The sequence below is a fragment of the Ostrea edulis genome, chromosome 8 (genome assembly GCF_947568905.1).
Source record: "Ostrea edulis chromosome 8, xbOstEdul1.1, whole genome shotgun sequence".
NCBI classification, from domain to species: Eukaryota; Metazoa; Mollusca; class Bivalvia; order Ostreida; family Ostreidae; genus Ostrea; species Ostrea edulis.
The window spans coordinates 55,086,634-55,111,410 of record NC_079171.1 but is presented as its reverse complement, the minus strand read 5'-3'; the positions used below and the strand labels follow the sequence as shown (position 1 = coordinate 55,111,410).

General features: G+C 34.9%; 2 protein-coding genes across 3 annotated transcripts in view; both read left to right on the top strand.

Annotated features, from left to right (window-relative positions):
* Nucleotides 1–16,088, top strand: part of LOC130049204 (multiple epidermal growth factor-like domains protein 10) — a 39,232-nt gene extending 23,144 nt beyond the window's left edge. The window contains exons 5-11 of the mRNA XM_056146490.1: nt 5,188–5,328; nt 10,348–10,488; nt 10,618–10,758; nt 10,914–11,042; nt 12,509–12,643; nt 15,153–15,252; nt 15,616–16,088. Coding sequence (XP_056002465.1) covers nt 5,188–5,328; nt 10,348–10,488; nt 10,618–10,758; nt 10,914–11,042; nt 12,509–12,643; nt 15,153–15,252; nt 15,616–15,820 — 992 coding nt within the window. The 3' untranslated portion in view covers nt 15,821–16,088. The remainder of the gene's footprint in view (nt 1–5,187; nt 5,329–10,347; nt 10,489–10,617; nt 10,759–10,913; nt 11,043–12,508; nt 12,644–15,152; nt 15,253–15,615) is intronic.
* A 580-nt stretch (nt 16,089–16,668) lies between these two features.
* The window catches only part of LOC125661937 (receptor-type tyrosine-protein phosphatase alpha-like), a 42,888-nt gene continuing 34,779 nt past the window's right edge, over nt 16,669–24,777 (top strand). For both annotated transcript variants that reach the window (XM_056146485.1, XM_056146484.1), the window contains exons 1-2: nt 16,669–16,806; nt 22,082–22,312. In XM_056146485.1, coding sequence (XP_056002460.1) covers nt 16,752–16,806; nt 22,082–22,312 — 286 coding nt within the window. In that variant the 5' untranslated portion in view covers nt 16,669–16,751. The remainder of the gene's footprint in view (nt 16,807–22,081; nt 22,313–24,777) is intronic.

The window sequence follows — 24,777 nt, the reverse complement described above, 5'->3', positions numbered from 1 at the left end:
TATTTGCCTATTCTTATGCACTTCCAAGTGGAAAATAGTAGGTGTCATTCAAAAGAATGAGTTGGAAAAATTGCATGTTGTGACAACTCTCTTCCCTTGAAAAAGATTGCAAATATACCTGTGCTCCTTGTATTGAACAGCGGCAATATTCTGTATCTTTAGTTCAACTGTCATAACATTGTTTACAATTGTGAAACACAACACACACACACACCGCAAAAAACTCACCTTTTCATAAATACTACAGTATTTGAATTTACTATAGATATAACATACATTTAGAATGAGCTTGAATAATGTTTTTCATCGCAATATAGCTAACTAGCTTACTTCAATATTGTATTACCCATGATTGCACTGTACATTAAACTAGGCCTAAATGAGTTGTATTCTTAATTAGATGTGTCCATAAGATAAACATTAGATAAGAGGGATTGCTCCATCTGTTCCGAACAACCAGAAACCATTAAACATATATTTCTTTACTGTCCATCTGTTGCCAGAATTTAGTCATGCCTGTATATTTGGATATTACAAAAGACAGGGAAAAGAGTGCAATTTCATTCACAAACAATAATCGTTGGCCTATTGACTGAACATGAAAATATTATTAATCACATTGCTATGTTGGTCAAGAGATGTATATTTTCATTCTCTAGGAAAGGTTTACCTTTCATGTTTAATAATATACTACTCAAAATTTGATAAGGATCACTAGGTTATATGTGTGTAATTTACCACTAACATAACAAAAGACATAAATTTGACTCAGAAACATGTTTACTCAGGTTATGGATGAAAATTCATGAACGGTATGAACTTTTATCAATACAGAATGCTTGAAATCTGATAACAACATCAAAAGGCATTTCATTACAAAAAGTTAACAGCAAACCAGAAAAAGAATTACACAGTTTTGGTGGATAGTCCATCATTACACTTAGTCGATGAAGTGTCAATACCGGGTATGGCCTCCCCTTGCATCAATGACGGCTTGACAACGTCTAGCCATCCTGTCAATAAGCACCCGGATGTTTCCAATGGGAAGGTTGTTTCACTCTTCCACGAGGGCGTTTCCGAGCTCTGCCAAAGTCGTGGGTTGTGCTCTACGGCGTTAAAGGGCAACCTGCAGCATGTTCCATACATGCTCAATCGGGTTCAAGTCCGGCGAACGCGCTGGCCATTCCATACGGACAATTGTCTCCTGCTGAAGGTACTGCTCCACCACCCTGGCGCGATGAGGACGGGCGTTATCATCCATCAGGATGAAATCAGGGCCAACAGCACTAGCGTAGGGTCTGACGTAAAGATCAAGGATCTCATCCCGGTATCGCACCTCCCTCATTGTTCCTTTCTTCAGGACATGAAGATATGTTCTTCCATCCCAGCTGATTCTACCCCAGACCATGATGGAACCACCACCATAACAGTCATGTTCACTGATATAGGCATCATGCAAACGTTCACGTTGTCGTCGCCACACTCGGTGCCTCCTGTCTGTAAAATCCAAACAATACCTGGACTCATCGGTGAACAGAACTTGAACCCAATCGTTCTGTGTCCAAGTGACATGATTTTCAGCCCAGTCCAATCGCTCCCGCCGGTGTCGAACAGTCAGAGGGACTCGAACACATGCCCTTCTTGAGTTGTGACCTGCATTGAGAAGCCGACTCCGTATCGTCTGAGTGGACACATTCACCCCTGAGGCGTTCAGGAGGTCGTTACGTAGGCTGGTTGCTGTCCAGAAGGGATGGCGTCGTGCCTGAAGAGCCACAAAATGGTCTTGGCGTTGAGTTGTCGACCTCTGACGACCACCCCCATGTCAGTGTGCTGCTGTACCAAAAGTTTGCTGTCGGTTCCAGGCCCTGTTTACAACGCTCTGGCTGACGTTTAGTGTATTTGCAACGTCACGTTGTGAATAGCCAGCGTCAAGCATTCCAATACATCTGCCCAGTTGTTCTGTAGTCAGGCGACGCCTTACACGTTGAGGGGGCATTGTGTTGATAAACGTAGTGTAAACACTCAAGTGAGTTTGAAATTTTAGAAAGAATCAGACACCGATGCCTGAGTAAAATCGTGTAATGGTAGCAAAAGCATAAACTGTGATGAGAAACGCATTTCCCATGGCATGAAATGCACCTGCAAGTTTGTTGAAGACGTTTTTGATTTCACTTGAACACAATATTGCCAGTTATGCAGTTATTAATTTTTTAAACATGAAAATATCTATGATCCTTATCAAATTTTGAGTAGTATATTTTAGCATATTTACATTTATACTATTCACATGAAAAAAGTCTTCTGGACATACATGACTATGGAAAGGTGCTCAAAATGGAAATATCTTTTTCAATGACTCCAATGTCTTCATTTTTCAAATAATTTAATTGCTGTTGTTTCAAAATGGTACTCATGTTATTATTTTTCTACAACTTTGTGAATGCTAAACTGAAAGTTGTCTTGAATGGTTTTTTTTTTATTATATAGACAGTGCAAACAATGTCGTTTTTACCTCCAGAATCTGAATAGCTTTCAAGGGAGGTAATTTGACAGTAAAATGGGAATAAACTGCCTTTTGTTTATAAAGGTGTGATTTACTCATATATTTCTCTTGATAATGACAGAACAAATGTCATATTATAACTGCAGAATGTCTGTAAACCTTGACATGGGTGTACATTTTTATTTAGAAATGTATTCAATTCACTGTTAAGCCCAAGAAAACAAGTATAATTATCAAGGAGTGAGATTAATTTCGATTATCAATGTTGATTACAATAAATTGGTGTATGCTTGAGTTTAAAAAAAAGAGTTTCATGATAAACAGTGGTAAATATGTGTTTGTGTAAAGAGAAAGTCTAGTGTCATACTTAAATGGGCATGGACACGCTTTACACAGAATTTTATTTTTTTATTATCATTATGCCACTTTTCACATTTTTAGCTTTTCTGAGCCAAAGGCTCGAAGAGCTAATCATATGGCCATATGTCTGGCGTGTGGTGTGCGGTGTGTGTAAACTTTTTGGAAAAAGGGCTATATCTCAAGAACCTCTTGGCCGTTTTTTGTCAAATTTGTCACAGGGTATCCTTGGCTAAGGGCTTTTTTGTGTTAAAACTAGGGTTGTGACCCTTTAACAAGGGGAGATAATTAGGAAAATGCAAACAAAAGTAGTGGTTGCTAAAAATCTTCTCAAGAACCACTTGGTATATTATCACCAAAATTATCCATAAGGATGAGGATAGGTTGTAGATAAACAATTGTTCAAGGCATCATCCTGGGGCAAAGGGTGTGGTCTCAAAGTCACTTCAAATTTGACCTTAATTTTTGTTTTGTTAAAACTTTGATATTTTGCTTAGTATAAGGACTAGGATCATCAAATTTTGTCAGTTGATGCTCCTTAGGACCTAATATCATGTTGTTTCAAAAGTAGGTCATGGTGACGTACTTTTTGAATTTCGCAGGTAATTATAATTAAATGGATTTTGATGCATATCTTGGACACTTTTGAGCCTATGATTATCAAAAGTTGTCAGTTGATGGAGCATGCGACCTTCAACTGTGTCATTTGAAAAGTTTGTCACCATGACCTACTTTCTCAATTTTATGGCTAATCATTTATGAATACATTTTAGGTTGTCATTTCAGATACCGAGAGGTTCAGAATTATCAATCCTTGCAAGTTGATGCGTCTGGAGGCCTCAAAACATATTTATAAAAATAGTAGGTCACAGTGCCCTACTTTTTGAATTTTGCAGACATTCAAATTTCACATTTTCAATTTTAGATGCATATTTTAGACACTATGAAAGCTAGGATCATCAAACTTTGTCAGTTGATGCATCTTGAGTCTTCATAGTTTGTTGACCAAACAATAGGTCAACTTGAGCTACTTTTGGAATTTGACGGCTATATTTTAATATTTCAGATACTATTTGCCTTACAATTATCAAACTTTGTCAGTTGATGCATGTTGAGTCTGCAGAGTGTGTTGACTAGAAAGTAGGTCACCGTGACCTATTTTTGGATTTTGACGGCTATATTTGAATATTTCAAATATTATTTGACTTACAAACATCAAACTTTGTCGGTTGATGGGTCTTGAGTCTTCAGAGTGTGTCGACCAAAAAGTAGGTCACTGTGACCTACTTTTGGAATTTGACGTTTATATCTGAATATTTCAGATACTACTTGACTTCAATTATCAAACTTTGTCAGTTGATGCAACTTGAGTCTTTGGAGTGTGTCGACCAAAAAGTAGGTCAATGCGGCCTTCTTTTGGAATTTGACGGCTATATTTGAATACTATTTGACTTGTCAGTTGATGCATCATGATTCTTTAGTGTGTCGACCTAAAGTAGGCCACCATGACCTACTTTTAGACAGTTACATTTCAATTTTTAGGTACTATTTGACTTAACATCATCAAACTTTGTTAATTGATGAATCTTTGTTAATGAGAATTTTTGCCTGTTCTACAATGTATCATAAAAGCGATTCTAGACCCATGGGCCTCTTGTTCAAAACATGCTTGATGCTTACTGATTTTCACTCTAAAAACAGATTAAATCCAAAGTACTCATACTGATATAGCCTACAATAACTATTTCTTGTGTCGAGGTATTATTTTTATATGTATTCCATGTTGATGATATTTTGGTAAAACGGTATGTAAATGGAATCAAAAGATAATTAATGTCACCCGTATGTCCTCATGGGGTTTCCTGGTTTTACCCGTATTCAGAAGGCTTATAGTTAATCTCAAATAACAGCTGTGATTTTGAATGGACACACAGCGATCTCTTTTACTTCTGATTCAGATTATTCGTTTTAGTATAAATTTCTGCACTGCCTTCGAACATATTTGCAAAGTTAGATTATATTTATAGTTTGAATGTTTTTAAAAGTATATATATTCCAGATAGAAGCATAAATCAGATAACATGACTTCCACTTCTTTCGGACAATTTTTAGTGTTTTACAGTGAGAATAGATAACTTTTCTGTCGAAACCTTAACAATTGAACTCATACCAGTATTTCATAGAATAGTGTTCTCATGCAATGCAAAAACAATTGTTGTCTAAAGGTAAAGCACTTGGACTAATAGTATGATTTATGTTCCAAAGACTTTGATGTTGGTTGATATTTCTCTATTTGAAGAGTGTATAGATTTTTTTGTTACAAACAGAATGCCCTGTTCGGTGGTATGGCGATAGCTGTCAATTCCAGTGTGTGGGACACTGTAAAGAAAATGTCTCATGCAATCCTGTGACCGGTCAGTGTAATAATGGCTGCGCTGAAGGATGGACAAGTGCCCAGTGTGAAATACGTAAGCATTTGTTGTCGTTCTTTTTTGTTCGAATTTATGCCTCGTTTAGATAAAGCACTGATTAAAGAAGCAAATGAGATATGAGCAAGTAGATGTATAAGTGACTGATGAAAAGATGATCAGGTGCCTGCGAGCATGTACTTGAACATTACCTCTGGTATATCCAAAAGTACACGTTTCTGTTTTGTGCCCAGGGGTCCTTATTCTCTACGATTAATTTTTTATTCGTTGTGGGAATTATGAGATTGCGCACTGTTCGTTATCATCATCGTTTCATTCTAAACATATATCAACAATCATCAACAAATTACCGGGTGGTCCGCACTCCTATAAATACTACACAAATGATATATAGGCCCCACAAAATCAAACGTATACAGTGGAGCCTCGTTAGTCCGGACACTTAGGTTCCCAGCAAAATCGTCCGACTTAAACACATTCCATCAATGGAATTAACCATTTGCATTAGTAAAGAAATTATGACGATGTTAACATTTACATGTATTTCAAAACACTAAAATTTAATGTAGCTGTTCAGTGTATTTGCCTGTGCTTACATTGTACATATATATGAGCCCTACAAATAAAATATACAAAACTGTGTACCGTATGCACTAAAACAAATGGTGAGGCACTTTATGTAACTATAAGTAAATAAATCATTAGTAACTAACATAATCATTTACACTATTTCATCACAATATTTCATCACATCTTTTCTTCTTAAAGAGGTCGGTAATTTCCATATGTCACGATTCACGGGTTCGGCAGTCTGTTAAAACAATCTTCATCGTCCAAAGTTGATATAAGAATTTCGTGATTATCATGTCAGTTGACAACATTCTTTAACCAAAATTCAATCTGCCAGAGTTTATATTTCTTATTCTATAATTATCCAAGACAATATCGGGAGAACAAAATAATTCAAGCTCGTAATGTCAAGACCTACTGCTGCTTTGATCTAGTCACGCTCACCTATTATTTTCATGATGCGATAATAACGGAGCAAAGGTCGGATGAAACTAACATTACGGGTACATACAAAATTTAATTGTCATTTTCTTTAAAATGGTAATTTTCTCTCTTCTACCCGGAGTTTAAAAATTCGAAAGCAATAAAGCTATACAACATCGTAACAATAATTAATCGTACAGTACCCGCAACGTTATTCTTGACATGATAAACGATATAACACGATACACGCACGATAGGATAGGATACATGCACGATTTGATATGATACACGGTAAACCTGATAAACGGAAAACCCGATAAACGGAAAACCCGATAAACGATCTTCACGGTAGACCTGATCAACGCAAAACACGATAAACGATATTCACGATAAACGGAAAACCTGATAGAAATGTTGAGAATTTAGAAACAATTTAGACAGAACGATATTTTGACACCTACAACATAATTACATTATGTTGATAATAATATTGAAGGATTTCAATATTCATTATATACCTATAACGTATAATTTCTTTAATCCACGGTCGTACATGAGTTGTTGTTTTTTTATTTTATTGATGCTTTTTACGCCATCACAGCTAAAATCAGAAAACTAAACTATATATGGTATTTAATTCATTATTTGATATCTATATGAATTTTATCAGTCAATGATTCTAAGACCTGTATTGTCACTTAATGTTTAATATACAACATATACAGGGAATTAACTAAATGTAATATATTGTAGTGATAGCATGCTTCAGTATACGTAGCTCTCTTATTCTAATGTCTATTATCTTGAATGTGAAATAAAACCAAGTAATATTTTGTGTGTAGCGAGGAGGGGGGTTATTTTGCATCAAGCTCTAAGTTCACCGTTCATTCAACAACTACAATTATTTTCATCACGACCCCTTTAAAAAATTCACTGCACTACACCACATCCTCATATGTAAGATATTTCTACACTATGAGTGATAAGTGATAGTCATAAGTAATTGGAAGATATTTATTTGTGTTGATCTTTTGTAAACAAAAAATGAATAAACTATTTTTAAAAAACATAAACAAAACCCGGGTTGTTTTAAATTCGCAATATTGAAACGCTTAAAAAAACTGTGTTTAGTATGTAAAAAAAAAAACAAATAATCATCAAAACCAGCATAAATTTCCAGTATCTAGAAGTGCGACTATTACTACATGTATACATGTACAAGTGAAAAAACAACCATGAAAGCTGATTCATGCCCAGTTGAGCAGAATTTGGGAAATGCAACACCCCTGCACCCTTTTAAAACTTAATCTTGTAATTTACTGATTTTTCCTTTCAAATCGGACCTTCCCATTTCTCTCTTTGTGTTAATTACAACTAATTGTTTCTAGACAAGGAAATGTTTATGAACTCCAGATGAAGGAGCTTTCAGATTTACTGTCCTCGGTTTGCGTGGCAAACCAATGCCTATTTTCCAGACTACTTAGAATGAAATTGTGATAAATTTTCACCTTCGATGGACTGACAAATAGCTCTTCTTCTGCCTTAAAATCGACAGCTTTATGTTCTCCTTTAGATACACTGTCTTTCCTCGATTCTTAAAAAAGCTTCTTTAACAAAACGATTAAAGCTTTCTGAAAGTATCGTACTTTTTCATTAGATTTAATATACGATCCCGATAGTTTCCGAAGCTTAACGATAAACGATTTTCACGATAAACGGAAAACCTGATACACGCAAAACACGATACACGATAGACCTGATAAACGCAAAACACGATAGAAAACGGAAAACCTGATACACAATAGGATAGGATACACGCACGATACGATAGGATACACGCACAATACGATAGGATACACGCACGATAGAGCACGATGGGAATGTTAAGAATAACGTTGCGGTATTGTACATAGGTACATTCTACATGCGTGACATTCTAAATGTTAACAACTTACTACTGATACATGTGCATGAATATACATGTATATTTCACGCCAATCAACAGTATAAAATCCAGAATCTAAAAGTATAATATACACTCTTTAGCTTTGGATAAGCCGATAATCAATTTACGAATCAGTACAACTGATATGTGTAGCAGTTAAAAAAAAATTACCATTACGGCATGATGTTTAATTTATTAAAACTATTAGGCTATTCATCAAGACTATAAAATAATATGCTACATATTTATTTACAAAATTCAACACTATGCGCAATGAAGATCATATGTGCCAAAATTGGCAATACAATGTCCCGATCGGCACGTGCTATCTAACTGACATATCATCACACATCACCTAATTAAAGGGAGGTGTTGACAGGGTACAGGTAATCGCTTCAATTAGACAGTTTGACTTGTTTTCTTTACAATTTACGCCTTGCTAAATTTGTCTGACACAGACCTACCCTAAACAAAATTACCGTCCGGATTAACGGTACAATTTTCAATGCATTATAACGTTTTGTAGTAAAATGTGACGGTCCGGATCCGGAACGCGAATTTCCGGATTAATGATGCAAAATAATGTATAAAAATTCCATTCCCTAGAAAAATCGTCCGAAAGGTGAAGCGTCCAGATTAATGGCGTCCAGATTACCGAGGCTCCACTGTACGTATATGTACACTTCTGTTTCATACTTATATATTTTTTTGAAAGTAGACATTAACGGCAAATTGACAACTCAACTGTATGACAAACTGAATGATTTCAGCTTCTCCATCGTCAACTTCCCATATTTATATAGCAATAATCCATTATCACCTGCATATGGTGTTTATATCTCTCAACTGATTCGATATGCAAGAGCTTGTTCTGCGTATAGTCAGTTTTTAAATCGAAGTAAGCTACTGACAAACAAGTAGATGGTACAGGGGTTTCAACAGTCTCGAATGAAGTCAGCATTTCGCAAATTCTATGGTCGTTATAACGATCTAGTGCGTCAATACAGCATATCATTTGATCAAATGCCGTCTGATATGTTTCATACCGATTGTTAGGCCGTTCTTTGCACACTGATTTTGACTACGGATAACTCCGTTTACCTGATCAGGATATAGGGCTCACGGAGGGTGTGACCGTTCGACGGGGATGCTTACTCCTCCTAGGCACCTGATCTCACCTATGGTGTGTCCAGGGTCCGTGTTTGTCCAACGATCTATTTTGTATTGCTTGTAGGAGTTATGAGATTGATCACTGTTCGTTATCTTCACCTTTCATAATTTTAAACTTTGAAATAAAAGAGATAAAATCCTAAAATTGCATCAGCATGGAATGATAATTATTCAACTTGCAATCAATAATTATTGAGTAATTATTGATTTTATGCTCTATTGAATTGGCTATCTAATATATGAAATGTTTACGTCTGTTTTGTTATATTTGCACACCAAAGTAGAGATTTATTAAATTACTTCTACGATTTTTATATTCACGTACACATTAAAGAAAATAAATCAATCTTTTCTCTGAATAGGAATATAATAATTTTCAAACAAATCTTTTCTAGCATAACGGAAAAATGTTAACGGGTGTACATTTAAAGACATGAAACTAACAAGCCGACAAGAACCTGCCACTGTGGATAACAAGAAACAAGTATCTCTAATTTGGGTCAATGGATGTGATAAGCACACGTCACATGGTGTACATATGCCAATGCAAATGCTGATTCATTTAGATTATTTTATTATGGGTAATATCCCATTAGATTCTTAGCATTTTGATCCGAGATTGTATTTGAAATTAAAACTTCAATGAGTAATACGATAAGCATTATATGTCACACTTTCGGTAATGTTGGTAATCAAATCAATACAACTTTTATTTTATTTGAAATTACAATTTCAATGAGTATTACGGTAAGCATTATCTGAAAATGCCACACATCCGGTAAAGCGAATTGTTAAGCGTTGTTTGAATGTTGGTAATTGACTCGATATAACTTTATGATTGAAAAAACATTTGTCAGAATACACATCTTACTTGAAAAAGAATCATTATTTACAAAAGATGTAATAAACATGACTCAAAAGACAACATATTTATAATACACTATTTACAGAATGTAAAACTGGAATGTATGGTCCGAACTGTATCTACAACTGTAGTGGTCATTGCCTTAATGATGTCATCTGTAACAGAGAGACTGGATATTGTGACACTGGGTGTAAGTCAGGATATACAGGACGATATTGTAATATGTGTAAGTACGTGTGCAATGTTTATGGAAATTTAGTGGTAAAGCCACGCGTATCAATGAATATTACTGGGGAAATTTTAATAACTGCTCTGTAATATACATGAATGATCGGCACCTGTTTCTCTCCGACAGCTTGTTCTCCCGGATACTTTGGAAACTTATGTAAGAAAACATGCAGTAATCACTGTTTACACAGCATAATTTGTCGGCACACAGATGGGAAATGTGTAGATGGGTGTGCTGATGGATACATAGGGGAGAGGTGTAACACATGTAAAACGTGTTCTATTTATTATAATTATTTTTTATTACTGACTTCCTTTCTAGATATTCATTTTTTTATTTATTCATTATTACTGGGTGTGTAGAACATAGACGTTCTTACAATATAAAACCCTAGAATTTATTTTAAAATCCTTCTATTGTAGCGTGTGAAAATGGCCGTTTTGGTACAAATTGTTCTAATGTCTGCTCAGAGAAATGTATCGATGTATGTCGACACACTGACGGGGTTTGTAACTGTTCTCCCGGTTACATGGGATTCAGTTGTATCAAAGGTGAGCTGTTGTGGAAATACTGTTTGCGAAAATGACGTGCCAAACATTTGTATTAGAATTGAGGAGTTTATTTTTAACAAATGGTATATTTTCCATATGCGATTAAGGCAATACCACATGCTTCAATTTTTATAAACGATTGTAAATTTACTGAATTCTAGCCTAAGCAGTGAGATCAAAAGTTCACTATCTGATAAAAAATGAATTCACATTGTTTTCACTTAGACCCCCATCCCCTCTCTAAAACTACATATGATGAATGTTGAAACTTATCGATTAACAAGTAAAAACACACGAGTATAGATGATAATCAATATACCTTTTCTACCATTTATTTACAAAATTAATGAAAGTGTACATTAAAAGTGTAATCCATGTCGAATGATAAAAACTTACGGGAGTTTACACCCCCTCCCTCAACTCTTTAATTTTCTATTTTCATCCGACATCAATCTTTGGATTTCGTAATGATTTGGAGATTTTCTTTTCTTGTTGATTTTTTTTCATTGGGAAATTAATGTAAATGAGTTGATAGAGATCAATTGGAATATTATGGGAATGTGATGAAATCATGTTTTGAATAAAGTGAATTTGAATGATAAAACAAATTCATAAGAAATAAATCTGATGTGTATGATGCTAATTGTTAAACCGCTCTTTACATACTATTTCGACGATATATCATCCCTTTTACCTAAAGGCGTGGTGTTTATGACGGGTTTGAAAATACTTCCACTAAATTTCCACTTTCACAATGCTCCTGATTAACACGCCTGTTGTTTCCAAACTTTTGTATGGAATACTATCAGCATAATTTGTAAATCCATGGCGAGAGACGTGTATTAATTTGATTATATACCGATTAATTCTTTGTTTTTTTTATTCTGTGAATTTCACAGAGTATGATTCGGTTTCCTGATTGCCAATCCATATCCTATGAAACGGATGATGTCTCAATGAATCCTCGCGGAAAACATTGACCACGTCAAAAACAAAACTGCGTGCACAAAATATAATTCCACAGTATGTCTGTGTTGGTGATAATTTAGATTACATTTATCATCTTATGAATGTGGGTTTAAAATGCATAAGAGGGTAAATAATAAATTTATTATTAATGCAGTAACTTGATCGGGGGAGTTTGGTCACGTTTCGTTGACAGCTGAGGATGATGAGATCAAACTCGACACTTCGCGTCTTTTGATCTGATGTTCCGCGCCTGTCAACTCGACTTGATCCAACACTTCGGATTAATTTACTGTAGTGACAATATATGTGTATATATTTACTATAACTTGAGACAATGTACGGTCCTTTCACAATCAAGAGCTTTTCGTGTAATAACATAGATATATAATGCACCTTATTTAAACATCTTCAAATGTCTTACCAATTGTTTTTTTGCATTTACCATTCGGTATTGTTTTATTTGATTTTTAGAATCAATGTCCTTTCTTATACTTTAGAATGTGATGGTTTCTATGGAATAAACTGTCAACATGAATGTAGCAACAACTGTATCAATAAGACGTGTGATAAAATCAATGGAATCTGTACAGCAGGATGCAAGGAGTCTTTTCGAGGCACAAAATGTGATCAAGGTGGACAATTTTAATATTGATAATTATATTGTATCTCTTGTTCATAAACATGCACATGGATGCATGATTACTAAACATATGATTATACTTTTGTAACAATTTAGAAACAAAAAAAAATACTGAAATAAAAAACTGCTTGTTAAGGTAGCTCAATCCCATGTGACTTACCAATATTAAAGGTTGAACATGGGTAAAACTGTATTAATATCCACTTATATAATATAGCTTGATTTAAGTATTGATCAAGGAAAATGTGTTGTCACCTTTTTTTAAGATGTCACACACACACACACACAAAGAAAAACCAGCAGTAACTTTCAACATAAAAAATAACACATTTCGTAAAACACTAATAAAAACAGACAGACACTTTTTAAAATGATACATTTCTGATGTCAACACTTTAGACGAACACTTCTTTATTTTAAAAAAAATGAAAGGTGAAGATGACGAAAAGTGATCATTTCCATAACTCATATGACCTATGCAAAATAAAGAATTGGGCAAACTCGGATCCCTGGATATAGCAGAGGTTGGATCAGGTACCTATACGGAATAATCATCCCTTGTCGACCGGTTACACCCGCCGTGAGTCCTATATCATGATCAGATAAATGGAGCTATCCGTAGTCAAAATCAGTGTGCCACGAACGGCCTAGCAATCAGTATGAAATACGTCAGATAGCATTTGACTGAATGAGAGGTTGAACTGGATAAGTAGATGTTGAATAGAATTGACCTGTTTTTACTTTCATATGAAAGCAGAACTTATTCAAAAACTTCTACGCGAGAAGAAGAAATAATTGCTGTGACCTTCAATTCGACAGAGATTTTTTCGACGACGTTTTATCTATTAACAACACTAACTTCCATCCATATACCTATTCGATATATCCCTCTGAGCTCGAAATAAAAAAACGCCAGCCTCATACTTAGATATTTTATTGAAAGTAGATATTAACGGCAAACTAACAATTCACCTTTATGACAAGCGGGGTGTTTTCAGCTTCTTTATCGTTAACTTCCCATATTTATTTAGCAATATTCCATTATCACCTGCACATTTGTTTATATATCTCAACTGACTCGATACGCAAGAGCTTGTTCTGCGTATGGTCAGTGTTTAAAGCGATATAAGCTACTGACAAACACGTTAATGGTACAGGGGTTTCAACAGTTGCGTTTAAAGTCGGCATTTTACAAATTCTACGGTCGTTATAACGATCTAGTTTGCCAATACAAAATCGCATGCCCACCCGTATATGGCCAAATATTGGAGTTAACGTAATTACTATAAACGGGTTAAGGTGGGTGTGAGAGGTCGACAGGGGATGCTTACTTCTTCTAGACATCTTATTCCACCTTTGGTGTGTCCAGGGGTACGTGTTTCTCCAACTCTCTATTTTGTATTGCTTATAGGAGTTATGAGATTGATCGCTGTTCGTTACCAGCGGTTACAGTCCCTCTCCAAGACAAAGACTTATGAGGAGAGGAGATTTCACTTGACGGCACCGATATTCTGCCATGTGGACTTAGAAATGTGAAGAAATTCGACTGTTTTGAAAGAAATTTAAAGACCCACCTATTTAGTCTTGCTTTTAATGTGTGATAATGTGTGATATATCACGGACAAAATAATTCCATGTCTTTCTATTCAATATTTACAATGCAAAGATCCAGTAAAAGCAATAGCTAACCGCTATTGTATAATTGATTGTACGCTGTGAGTGTAATTAAGTAGGGTTTTTTTTTCAACTAACGACCATGCTAAAAACTGATAATGGAAACAATTAATAGTTTTAGGGTTTAATCAATACTTTTTTCAAGTGTAACGCATAATTAATTTGGTATATCTTGTTATCAGTGTAAATATATACACACTGTAGTTCAGCTGTAGAAATAGTTTCAGTACAGGTTATATTTTATTGTAATCACATGGAGCTGTATATCTGTGTGTACAACATTTTCACCATAAAAATTATCTGGCAGACTCATTAAAATAAGATATAAGCAGTTTCATGTTCACAGGTATTAATATTTTCGCGAGAAGCAAAGATAGGGGGTGATAGAACATTTACAGGATCCAGAAATGTATGCTTGTAAGGGTTTTGTTGGAATCCAGCATTAGTTCCGTAACTCATATGCACCCATTCTATTATCTTGGATATGAAATGTGAAAATAACGAACAGTGTTCAATCTCATAACTCCTATAAGATATACAAAATAGATGGCTGGCAAACACAGACTCCTGCGCACACCAGAGGTGGGATCAGGTGCCTAGGAGGAGTAATCATCCCCTATCGACTGGTCACATCCACCATGAGCCCTATTTTTTGATCAGATAAACGGAGTTATCCGTAGTCAAAATCAGTGTGCCAAGAACGGCCAAACAATCGGTATGAAATACGTCAGACATATATTCATATCTCCCAGTACTATTTGATCAGCAAACCTATACCCTAAATAATCAGTGTAATCATAGCTTACTATAGCTTTTATTTCATTCAGGTGAGGATTCTAACCGTTCCTTGTCGATAGGCCTGGCGATTTCAATTGCTATGAACATTATTGCTATAATAGCAATTGTAGTCTGCATAGTTTTATCAAGGTGAATTTTCATATTTATATATGTATGTTTTTATTGCTAGAAGCTTAGACATGTTTAGCACCACCCTAAAAATATTGCACATGCAATTGCGCAGAAAAAGAATACAAAGCATATATTTCATTTTCATGACATGATATGCATACACATGCATGAAAGTAAAACAAACTAAACATCGTCTATTTCCATTTTTTGATGATGCATCATTCATAGACCAGTCATTCAATTTAGAATTTTGCCTTGTATTCACTTCAGTATTTATTGACCGGTATCGGTAGCTCAGTGGTAGAGCATTCGCTTTGTAACCGGGAGATCGTGAGTTCGAGCCCCGGACTAAGTTTTTAAATGGTTGATTTTCATTTGTAGACAAGGTTATCTGACTCTGAAAGCAAAGAGGAAACAAGCTATACAAAGTCACAGCCATGAAAGTACAGACAAAACTCCGGATGTAACAGTGGAAAACAACGCATCTACTTATCTTGAATTAAATATATCGGGAAACAACGATACATACCAGGAACTAAGTGTGACTGTAACCGGAAGTGAATACCAAAATCTTGCATTAAGCTGAATAGAACACTCCTGCAGTCGTGATTTCATGAGTGATGTTCTGAAGATGTGTGCAGTTAGAATATACTCTAAAAAGTTTTAATTTGACTTTGACCTAATAACGTCCCATTTTCTAATTAATCTAATTCAACACATCATGTTGTACATTGATTTCAAAATTCAATTTCATATAATTTTCTTTCGTTTGATAATTATCAATACATGTATAAAGAAATATATTGTTCATACTGTAAAATTGGCTTTTGAAATAAAAGTCATAATCTAGTATTTTCCAATGTGACCAGTCAACAGTGGATATTTGCTACTTTTCCTTCACATAATTCACTGCTCATTATCTTCACATTTTAGCTACCGCTAAATCAATATGATGTAATCCCTTAGGAATCCGGGTTAGAATAGGTCCCCAATACACCTTCCTTGTAATAGGCGACTAATTTGGGTGGTCCTTCGGATGAGATCGCAAAAACCGATGTCCCGTGTCACAGCAGGTGTGGCACGATAAATACCCCTTCCCATATGATGACGTCTCCATATGAGAGAAAGACTCTAGAGAGGAATGTTAAGCAATATAAAATTAAGCATTAGCATATCAACATAAAATGGAATAATGTAGCCATTCAGTCTTGTGTTGTTCTTACATTAGTTACAGATAGTAAGAAAAGTAACAAACACTAATGTAATGATGATACTTTGATGATCGTCTTCTGTATTCTGCTTTAATAATTCCACGTCAATTTGCAATGTTTAAAGCATGTAGGTTGCAATGAATATCTTTAAATATATTTGTCAGTATTTAAAAAAAGCTTTAAAAAACAATTCGTCCGCCCAAGTGTTATTAATAGGATTTTTAAAAAGAAACATGACTAACATGTTGCCTACTTCCTGGTGTTTATGCTGACAGGTTGTACTATTGGTTCGATTAATACACGGGAATGGACGTTTTAATGATCATCTTCTTTGTAGAAATATTATGTTCATATGGATATGGTAAGTATGTTTCCTGAATTATCTTAATTAATTGAAAGAAGAATATTACTTTCACTATAAAATAATCTACATCTATGGGATAAAGAATAGTCGTAGTTATAAGATAAGTTAAATGCAATTCGCTTTACTACACATTTGATATTCTCTAAAACTATTTTGTTTTCGTCGCTTACTTTAAGCATAAGCGTGTGAATATACAATCATCATTGAAAGACATATAATCCTATTAATCTAGAATAATGATATATGAGTCAAATTTGTTACTAATAAACCTGGAAACTAGATTCATGTACGGTTCATCCATATCAGGTCTTTATCTATTAAATCATGAAGCTTTCAATTAATATGACTGTTTGTCGATACTGATTGTACACCCAGTGTCTTGTGAATGGCATGTGAGTGACTGACAGAAATCCTACCGAAACCAAACGAAGCGAAATAAGACCAACCGAAATGAAAGGAATCAAAACTAAACTAAAAGTTGAAAACAAACGAAGCCAAGCGAGAACAACCAGGTTAAAGAGTTCGGTTACTGATCTATATTTTAAAAGAGAAATAATCAAAGAGTTTGTCCGTTACAATTACTAGTTTATACAGGCTTGACAAAACGTATTTTACCAAAGCCGATCAAGCTCAAGTTGAGGTATTGTGACGAAAACAAAAGCAAAGCGTAACCTCTTTCTCACTTTCTCTATCTCTATTCCCCCTCATTTCCCTTTGTACTCACAACTTGTCCTTTTATTGATTGACCCAGTGGTACACTGTATATCTTTATGCTTTATAAGTACAGGCGATAAATGTTAGAAGTTTTCGTGATCATTTTACCAGCTAAGGTTTTCAATTTATTTGATGTTTCATGAACTGTTGAATAATCTTGATCCATCAAACTGATGAGAGAGAGAGCGCGATCATTGTTCAAACGGAAAAACTGACCACATTACAGTTGACCAATCGATATGACCATTCATAAATTGTCATTTTGTCTACAACAACAGCTTTTTTGCGGTTAGGATTATTTCAGATTATTTTCGAACACCCCCCTTTCTTTGATTGTGATATCAAGAAAGACATTTAAAGAATGTCTTGTGCTAAAATACATAATGATATCCATCCTGGTTTATGAGTGTTTGCGCTCTGGTACAAATACGAAATAAACTACTTAAATATAATCTGAAATTGTATACATTTTCAATTTCATATTGTATTATTACGCGGGAATGTTAAGGCAGGTTATGCTCCAATTGTACACGTAAATTGCACTATCTCTAGAATATTTCCAATGTACTAACTTATAACCTATATTGGGTGATTAAATGAGAACACTTTGTATGATAACAAAATTACAAATATGTGCTTCCTACAACGTCAATACATAATAGTTATAAATAGATCACAAATGTGCCATCATAGAAAATGAGAAAAGCATTACACTAACCCAGGGTTTAAACATTGATCCAATAGCGGTAAAGCACCCACATTTTATCTAAAATGCTAATGAGGAAAATCGAATCAGCATGCTCAATGGAATGGTTTTTTTTTCTTTGTGGAGATCCGGGTTAGAATATGTCTTCAGTACCCCCTTGCTTGTCGTAAGAGGCGACTGAATGGCGTGGTTCATCGGATGAGACCGTAAAATCCGATGTAACGTGTCACAGCTGTAGTGACACGATAAAGGGCCCTCCCAGCTCAATGGCCGTAAGCGCCGAGCATAGACCTAAATTTTGCAGCCCTTCGTCGGCAGTGGTGACGTCTCCATATGAGTGAAATATTCTCGAGAGGGACTAAAACAATATCAAATCAATATTCGATCATTTTTTTTTTAGTTCAACAAAATTGATTGCGCACGTGACAAAATGTCCTTATGGCGTATTCACGAGACAGAGAAATAATGTCACAAAGATTTGACGTTACGTAGGCCTAGCACCATACGTAAAGATGCATATACATCCATGATTCAAAACCACATGTTAGATTTAATCATGCTTATAAGATATGTACGCTTTAAACCAAACCAAAAAGACAATTTGGAATGAAATATTTATAGAATTTATGATATTTAGGAATCTGAATGTTCCGCGTCGCTTTAGGTAGCGGACAAAAATAAAACATGTAGGTAACAGCAGATATAGCAACTCCATGAAGGTTCCTCTAAGATTTTGTTTATTTCTTTGCACAATTAATTATGAATGAATCTGAGGTAAAAACAATTCATAATTTCCATTACAAAAGTTGAATCCACCTTTTAAAAATGCATGATCCGCCTCGGCTGCGGCAATGTTTGCACTGTCAAGTCGATGTTAAACATATAATTTGTTATACTTCTCCAATTCATTAGGTTATACCCTATCATACTTCATTATCTATCATACATAATTTACAAAGTAGTAAGAAGTCATGAAAAACGTGAATATTTTTAGGTTTAGTTGATTCTGTGCGTGTAGTAATCCTATTTATGAATCCAAGAGAGATAACTCTTTGACAATAACCTAGTTGCTAAGGTAACCCAAAGGAAAATGAAAGGTGAAGATGACGAACAGTGATCAATCTCATAAATCCCATAAGCAATACTGAATACATAGTTGGGCAAACACGGACCCCCTGGACACTGATCTGATGTGTTAATTTAACAAAATATGAAAAAGAACTTGTTTATTAAACAATTATTAGCAGATGCAAATCTATGATATTAGCAGATTTGAAGTCAGATTGTGCAATCTTTGTAACATATATCTAAGATTTATATCGTTTTCCAGTTTTATAAATTCATTTGAAGCCGACATTAAAATGTGTATTCGGTATATACATACATACAAACATACATATATAAATACCAAGGATAACCCATGAAAACTCGAAAGCTTATTTATAATGGGGTCCTTTGATGCACGGATGTTTGCGCTAGGGGTTCATTTATGTGGGAGGAAACCAGATTACCCGGAGGAACCCCACTTGTCCGAGCGGGCGACCGCCATACCCTCTCACCTACAACCACTGCTGATCAGGGGGATCGAACTTGGGTTGCAGAGGCGAGAAGTAATAGTGCTACTTCTGCACTACTCGAACACCCTTAGGGGTTTTCGGAAGATTAATAAGTTATTATCACATTTCAAGTAATTGGTGTAAATTTGACAGTTTCTGACACATATTATAATTCCCCTACGGTGGGGGGGGGGGGGTAGCTGGAGGAGATGTTTGGGGGGAAAAAAGAAATTAAAAGAACCGAGAGTAATTTCGAATAATTATTGACAAGCAAGCAAACTTCAAAAAAAAGAATTGAAATAATAATAAATTAAGAAAAAAAAAACAAATGCATAGAAATAAGCAATGAAACCTAAATGGTGTTATCATTCCATAACTTAGTATTCAAAATATTTGTGAGGGGAGAGGTAAGTAAAAACAAAGATAAAATGAATTTATCAGAAAAGTAGGACACCCGCCACGTCCACCCTGGTTCTCTTTGCCTGGTTTTAGAGTATAATTTAGGAAACATTGATTATGATATCGTAAACAAATTTTGTATCGCGTATAGGAGTTGAGATTGATTACTGTTCGTTATCTTCACCTTTCATCCATTAACAATACTCATTTTGACTCATATGTTACCTCGATATATCCCTGTGAACTTGAAATACAAGACACACAGAGTCCTCCACATCTACCTCATACTTAGATATTTTATGAGAGATAATCAACTCTATGGCAAACGGGGCTGCTTACTCCTCCTAGACACCTGATCAAACCTCCTGTATATCCAGGGGTTCGTGATTGCTCAACTTCTTTCCATTCCTTATCTCAGTAATGAGCTTGATAATTGTTCCTTATCTTCATCTTTTCATGCCTTTGCTCCCAACTCGTAGATCTGCAAAAAATTAAGCATTGAAATCTATTGAACTTGCAGTTGTATACAATAACATTTTGTGATCCTTACTTTAAATTCATTCCTATTGATTTCAATATGCGGCTGACGTTCTTTTGAAAAATGAATATCTAACATTAAGTACAATGTAACACCTTTTCTCCATTGAAAACGACACGTAGATCACAATTTAAAAAAAGATGATACTGCTTTTGTGAAAATTAAAGCATTGTGATTTCTACTTTTAATACAATATTTTGGTCATCTTATTTCTATAGTTTTTGGTTGATTGGGTTTTTTTAAGCACAGCTGTGACTGTCGATGTCGATAATGGTAGATATACTATTTTTTATTCCAAGAAAATATATGGCACAAATTATGATGAAGATGATTCCTATTGAGCATATGTGAAGGAATAAAGTGTTTAGAGTGCGACTCATGTCAATTTTTATCTTATCCTTGCTATCCTTGCTGCATTTTGGGGTATTTACATCGATATTTGTACGCACTGATGAGCGTTAAGACTTAAGATTTTTTAAACATAGGATTAATCTCTTTGGTGATTGATGGTGAAGAAAGGTCGAGTTCTATAAAGATATATAACACTGATTTTACAATAAAATGATCGTAGAAGGTCCATTGTGAAGTTTTTAAGGAATCAAGGTTTAAATTTAAGTTCCTCTGACTGATTATCACAATGTTTCAAGGCAATAGCCATTAGAATTGATTTATATAAGCATAATAAAACTTAATTGCATATAATTTTTCTGTACTTTCGAAATGTTCCATAACTTTTTTTAATGTATTGGTTATCAATACCCGTGTTGTTGTTTTAAATATTTATGTTATAAGTTGCTTCTAATGAACAAAAAGAGAAGATTGATGATAGCGGTACATATATGGAACAGTGATCAATCTCATAACTCCTATAAGCAATACAAAATAGATAGTTGTGTAGATATGGAGCCCATGGATATACCAGATGTGGGATCATGTTCCTAGGAGGAGTAAGCATCCCCTGTTGACCGGTCAAATCCACAGTGAGCCCTATATCTTGATAAGGTAAACAGGGTTGTCCATAGTCAAAATCAGTGTGCCAAGAACGGCCTAACAATTGGTAGGAAACGAGTCAAACATCATTTGATCCAATGAAAGGTTATATTGATAAACTAGATTGTTATTACCACCATAGAATTTGCGAAATGCTGATTTCAAACAAGACTGTTGAAATCCCTGCACCATCAACTGGTTTGGAAGTAGTCTGCCTCGATTTAAAAGCTCACCATAGGCAGAACAAGCTCTTGCATATCGATTCAGTTGATCTGTTAATAAGGAACGTCTAAAGGGTGAAAAATGTATTCATGCAGATACAAGACCATTTGGATAATAAAATACTATGTTTTCTTAATTTTATTGCAGACGATTTATCAAAAGGCCAGAACGCAAACCAATTTCCGATTCGGATTTGCGAACCTTTGTCTATATGTGCAGCAAATAATGCAGTTGACAGAATCTCCAGTACATGTATGACGACAAAAAAAATTGGTCTTAACTCCCCGGAGAAGACAACATGGTGGTTTGTGAATCTTGGTGATGTTTACAGCATATACAGTGTCCGAATACTGTTTAAAGAGCATGGACCCACATACGGTAGTAACTTGCAATGTATATTATACCCAGACCTATCACCAAAACATGAATTTACATAGACAAACCCATTGCTAGTACTAGGGGAAATTGCATAGGCGATTAACCTATGGTGATCAAATATCAAACAAAATAACTAAAATATCGAAACCTTGAAACATTCAAAGTTTCAGGTGAGATCAGTTTGAGAAACGTTTGTGAACCACTTATGCCATAAGAGATTCTACAAGTCGAATCTTGTCATTATATGACGTCATGTGACTCTGCACAAAACGATGCTTTTAGAAACAGGGAAATGAATTACAATGTAATTAATTCCGTCAATAATCATTTTAAGAACATACTTTAAGAAATAATTTTCTTATTGGTAAAAAATACATAACATGTTCTCATGGTATTGATCTATATGGAAGCTGAAGACAACAAACAGTGATCAATCTCATAACGCACATGATTAATACAAAATAGGTACTTGGGCAAACACGGACATCTGGATATACCAGAGGTGGAATAAATATAAGATTCTTTTGAAATGAGATGTACGCTTGCTTACAGTGATTATTACAGGTCGTACAAGTCGCGCTTTTTTATACGACGGTTTCCATGACAACAAAGGTGAATGAAATCGTTCCATCTCACAATGGGCATTGCTTCCTTAGTAAATAGCTGTACTAATGAACGTTTCCAAGAGTACACACACGGACATTAAGCCTTCAGTGTAGTATCTGTATCAATAATGAAAAAAGTCCAGAAAACTACCATTGGTGCACAAATTAACTTGAAATGTTATCCGATTACGTATTTTTCCTTCTATGAGGGGTGGGAGGGTTGTAGCAAAATTTCAGGGGAATGACAAAAACATGTTGATTGTTTGAAGTACTTTTACCTTCAAAGCAGGTCATGATGCACCAATGCAAACTAAACTTATATTCTTCGACAGGAATCGTGTGACTAAATTTTAGGGTAATATCTTTATCCGTAAGGTAAACAAGATTTTTCTACTAAGTGACACCACGACCTTGATCTTTGGCCTTCAGAAACAATAGGCATTCTCTGCTTGGTATAAAGATTAGGCGTACCAAGTTTGACGGTCCTAGCCCCAATGGTCGGTATGTATCCTTCTTACTGACGGAAAGACTGACGACGCTATACCATAATACGTCCCGTATTAGGGAATTATTTAAAAATTATACTTAAAAAAAAGAATTATCCGTTTTGCTTTTTAATTCGGTGGGCTTGATTATGTGGTGTTTTACATTTTCGGGATCTTTGTACGAAAAAGGATACTAGGGAAACTACACAAGGAAAACTTCTGGGGTAAAAAGCTAGTCGATTTTTAAAAAGAGTTTTACCTACCATATCATACTAATTGGTAAAGATATTTCAATACAAAACACAAAAAATAGGATTTTTCTATTTGAAATAAAATTCAAATTGGTTACCATGGCAACAAAATATGCATATTGAGCACTTTTACAAGGTCTACGTTAAAAAAAAACACACTTTTATCATGATATTTCGATCATACACATTTGTAAAAACAGATAAAATGACTACTTACGGAGCTTTTTTCCATGACAGCAGATTTAAAAGAAGCACGTTTTATAATTGTACAACTTTTGAAGGATGCATTGAGTGGTGTTAATCAAATGTGGATTCTAAAAGATTCTAAAGAATTTTTAGTAAACTTGAAATCGCAGAATGTTTTCCAAATCAATAACGCTATACACGACTATTCCCCACGATAAATTAAAGACTAGAATTTTTGACATTATAGACAGTTGCTTCTTCAACAAAAATGGAAAACGGACATATTCATATCTAGTGATCAGTCATTCAAAAACTTCCTTTGTTAAACACCACTTTGATTCCACGCAGAGGTACTCTGACGTTGAATTAAACAATATGCTAGAGTTCCTCATTGACAATATCTTCGTGGTCTTTGATAATCAGACGTTGGAATTCCCATGGGCACGAATTGTGCTCCTTTGCTAGATGACCTGTTTCTATATTCACATGAAGCAGAATTTATTCAAAACCTTCTACGTGAAAAGAAAAAAGCTCTCGTTGTAGCCTTCATTTCGACATTTAGATATATATGATGACGTTTTGTCTATTAACAATAACACCTTTCATTCATTTGTCCATTTGATACATCCCCATGAGCTCAAAATAAAGGACACTACAGAGCCGTTCTCTTCTGCTTCATACTTAGATATTTTATGGAAAGTATATATTAACGGCAAACTGACAACTCAACTGTATGACAAAACGGGATGATTTCAGCTTCTTTATCGTCAACTTCCCATATCTATGTAGGAATATCCCATTATCACCTGCATGTGGTGTTTGTGTACCTCAACTGATTCGATACGCAAGAGCTCGTTCTGCGTAGAGTCAGTTTTTAAATCGAGGTAAGCTGCTGACAAACAAGTTGATGGTAAATGGGTTTCAACAGTCTCGATTGA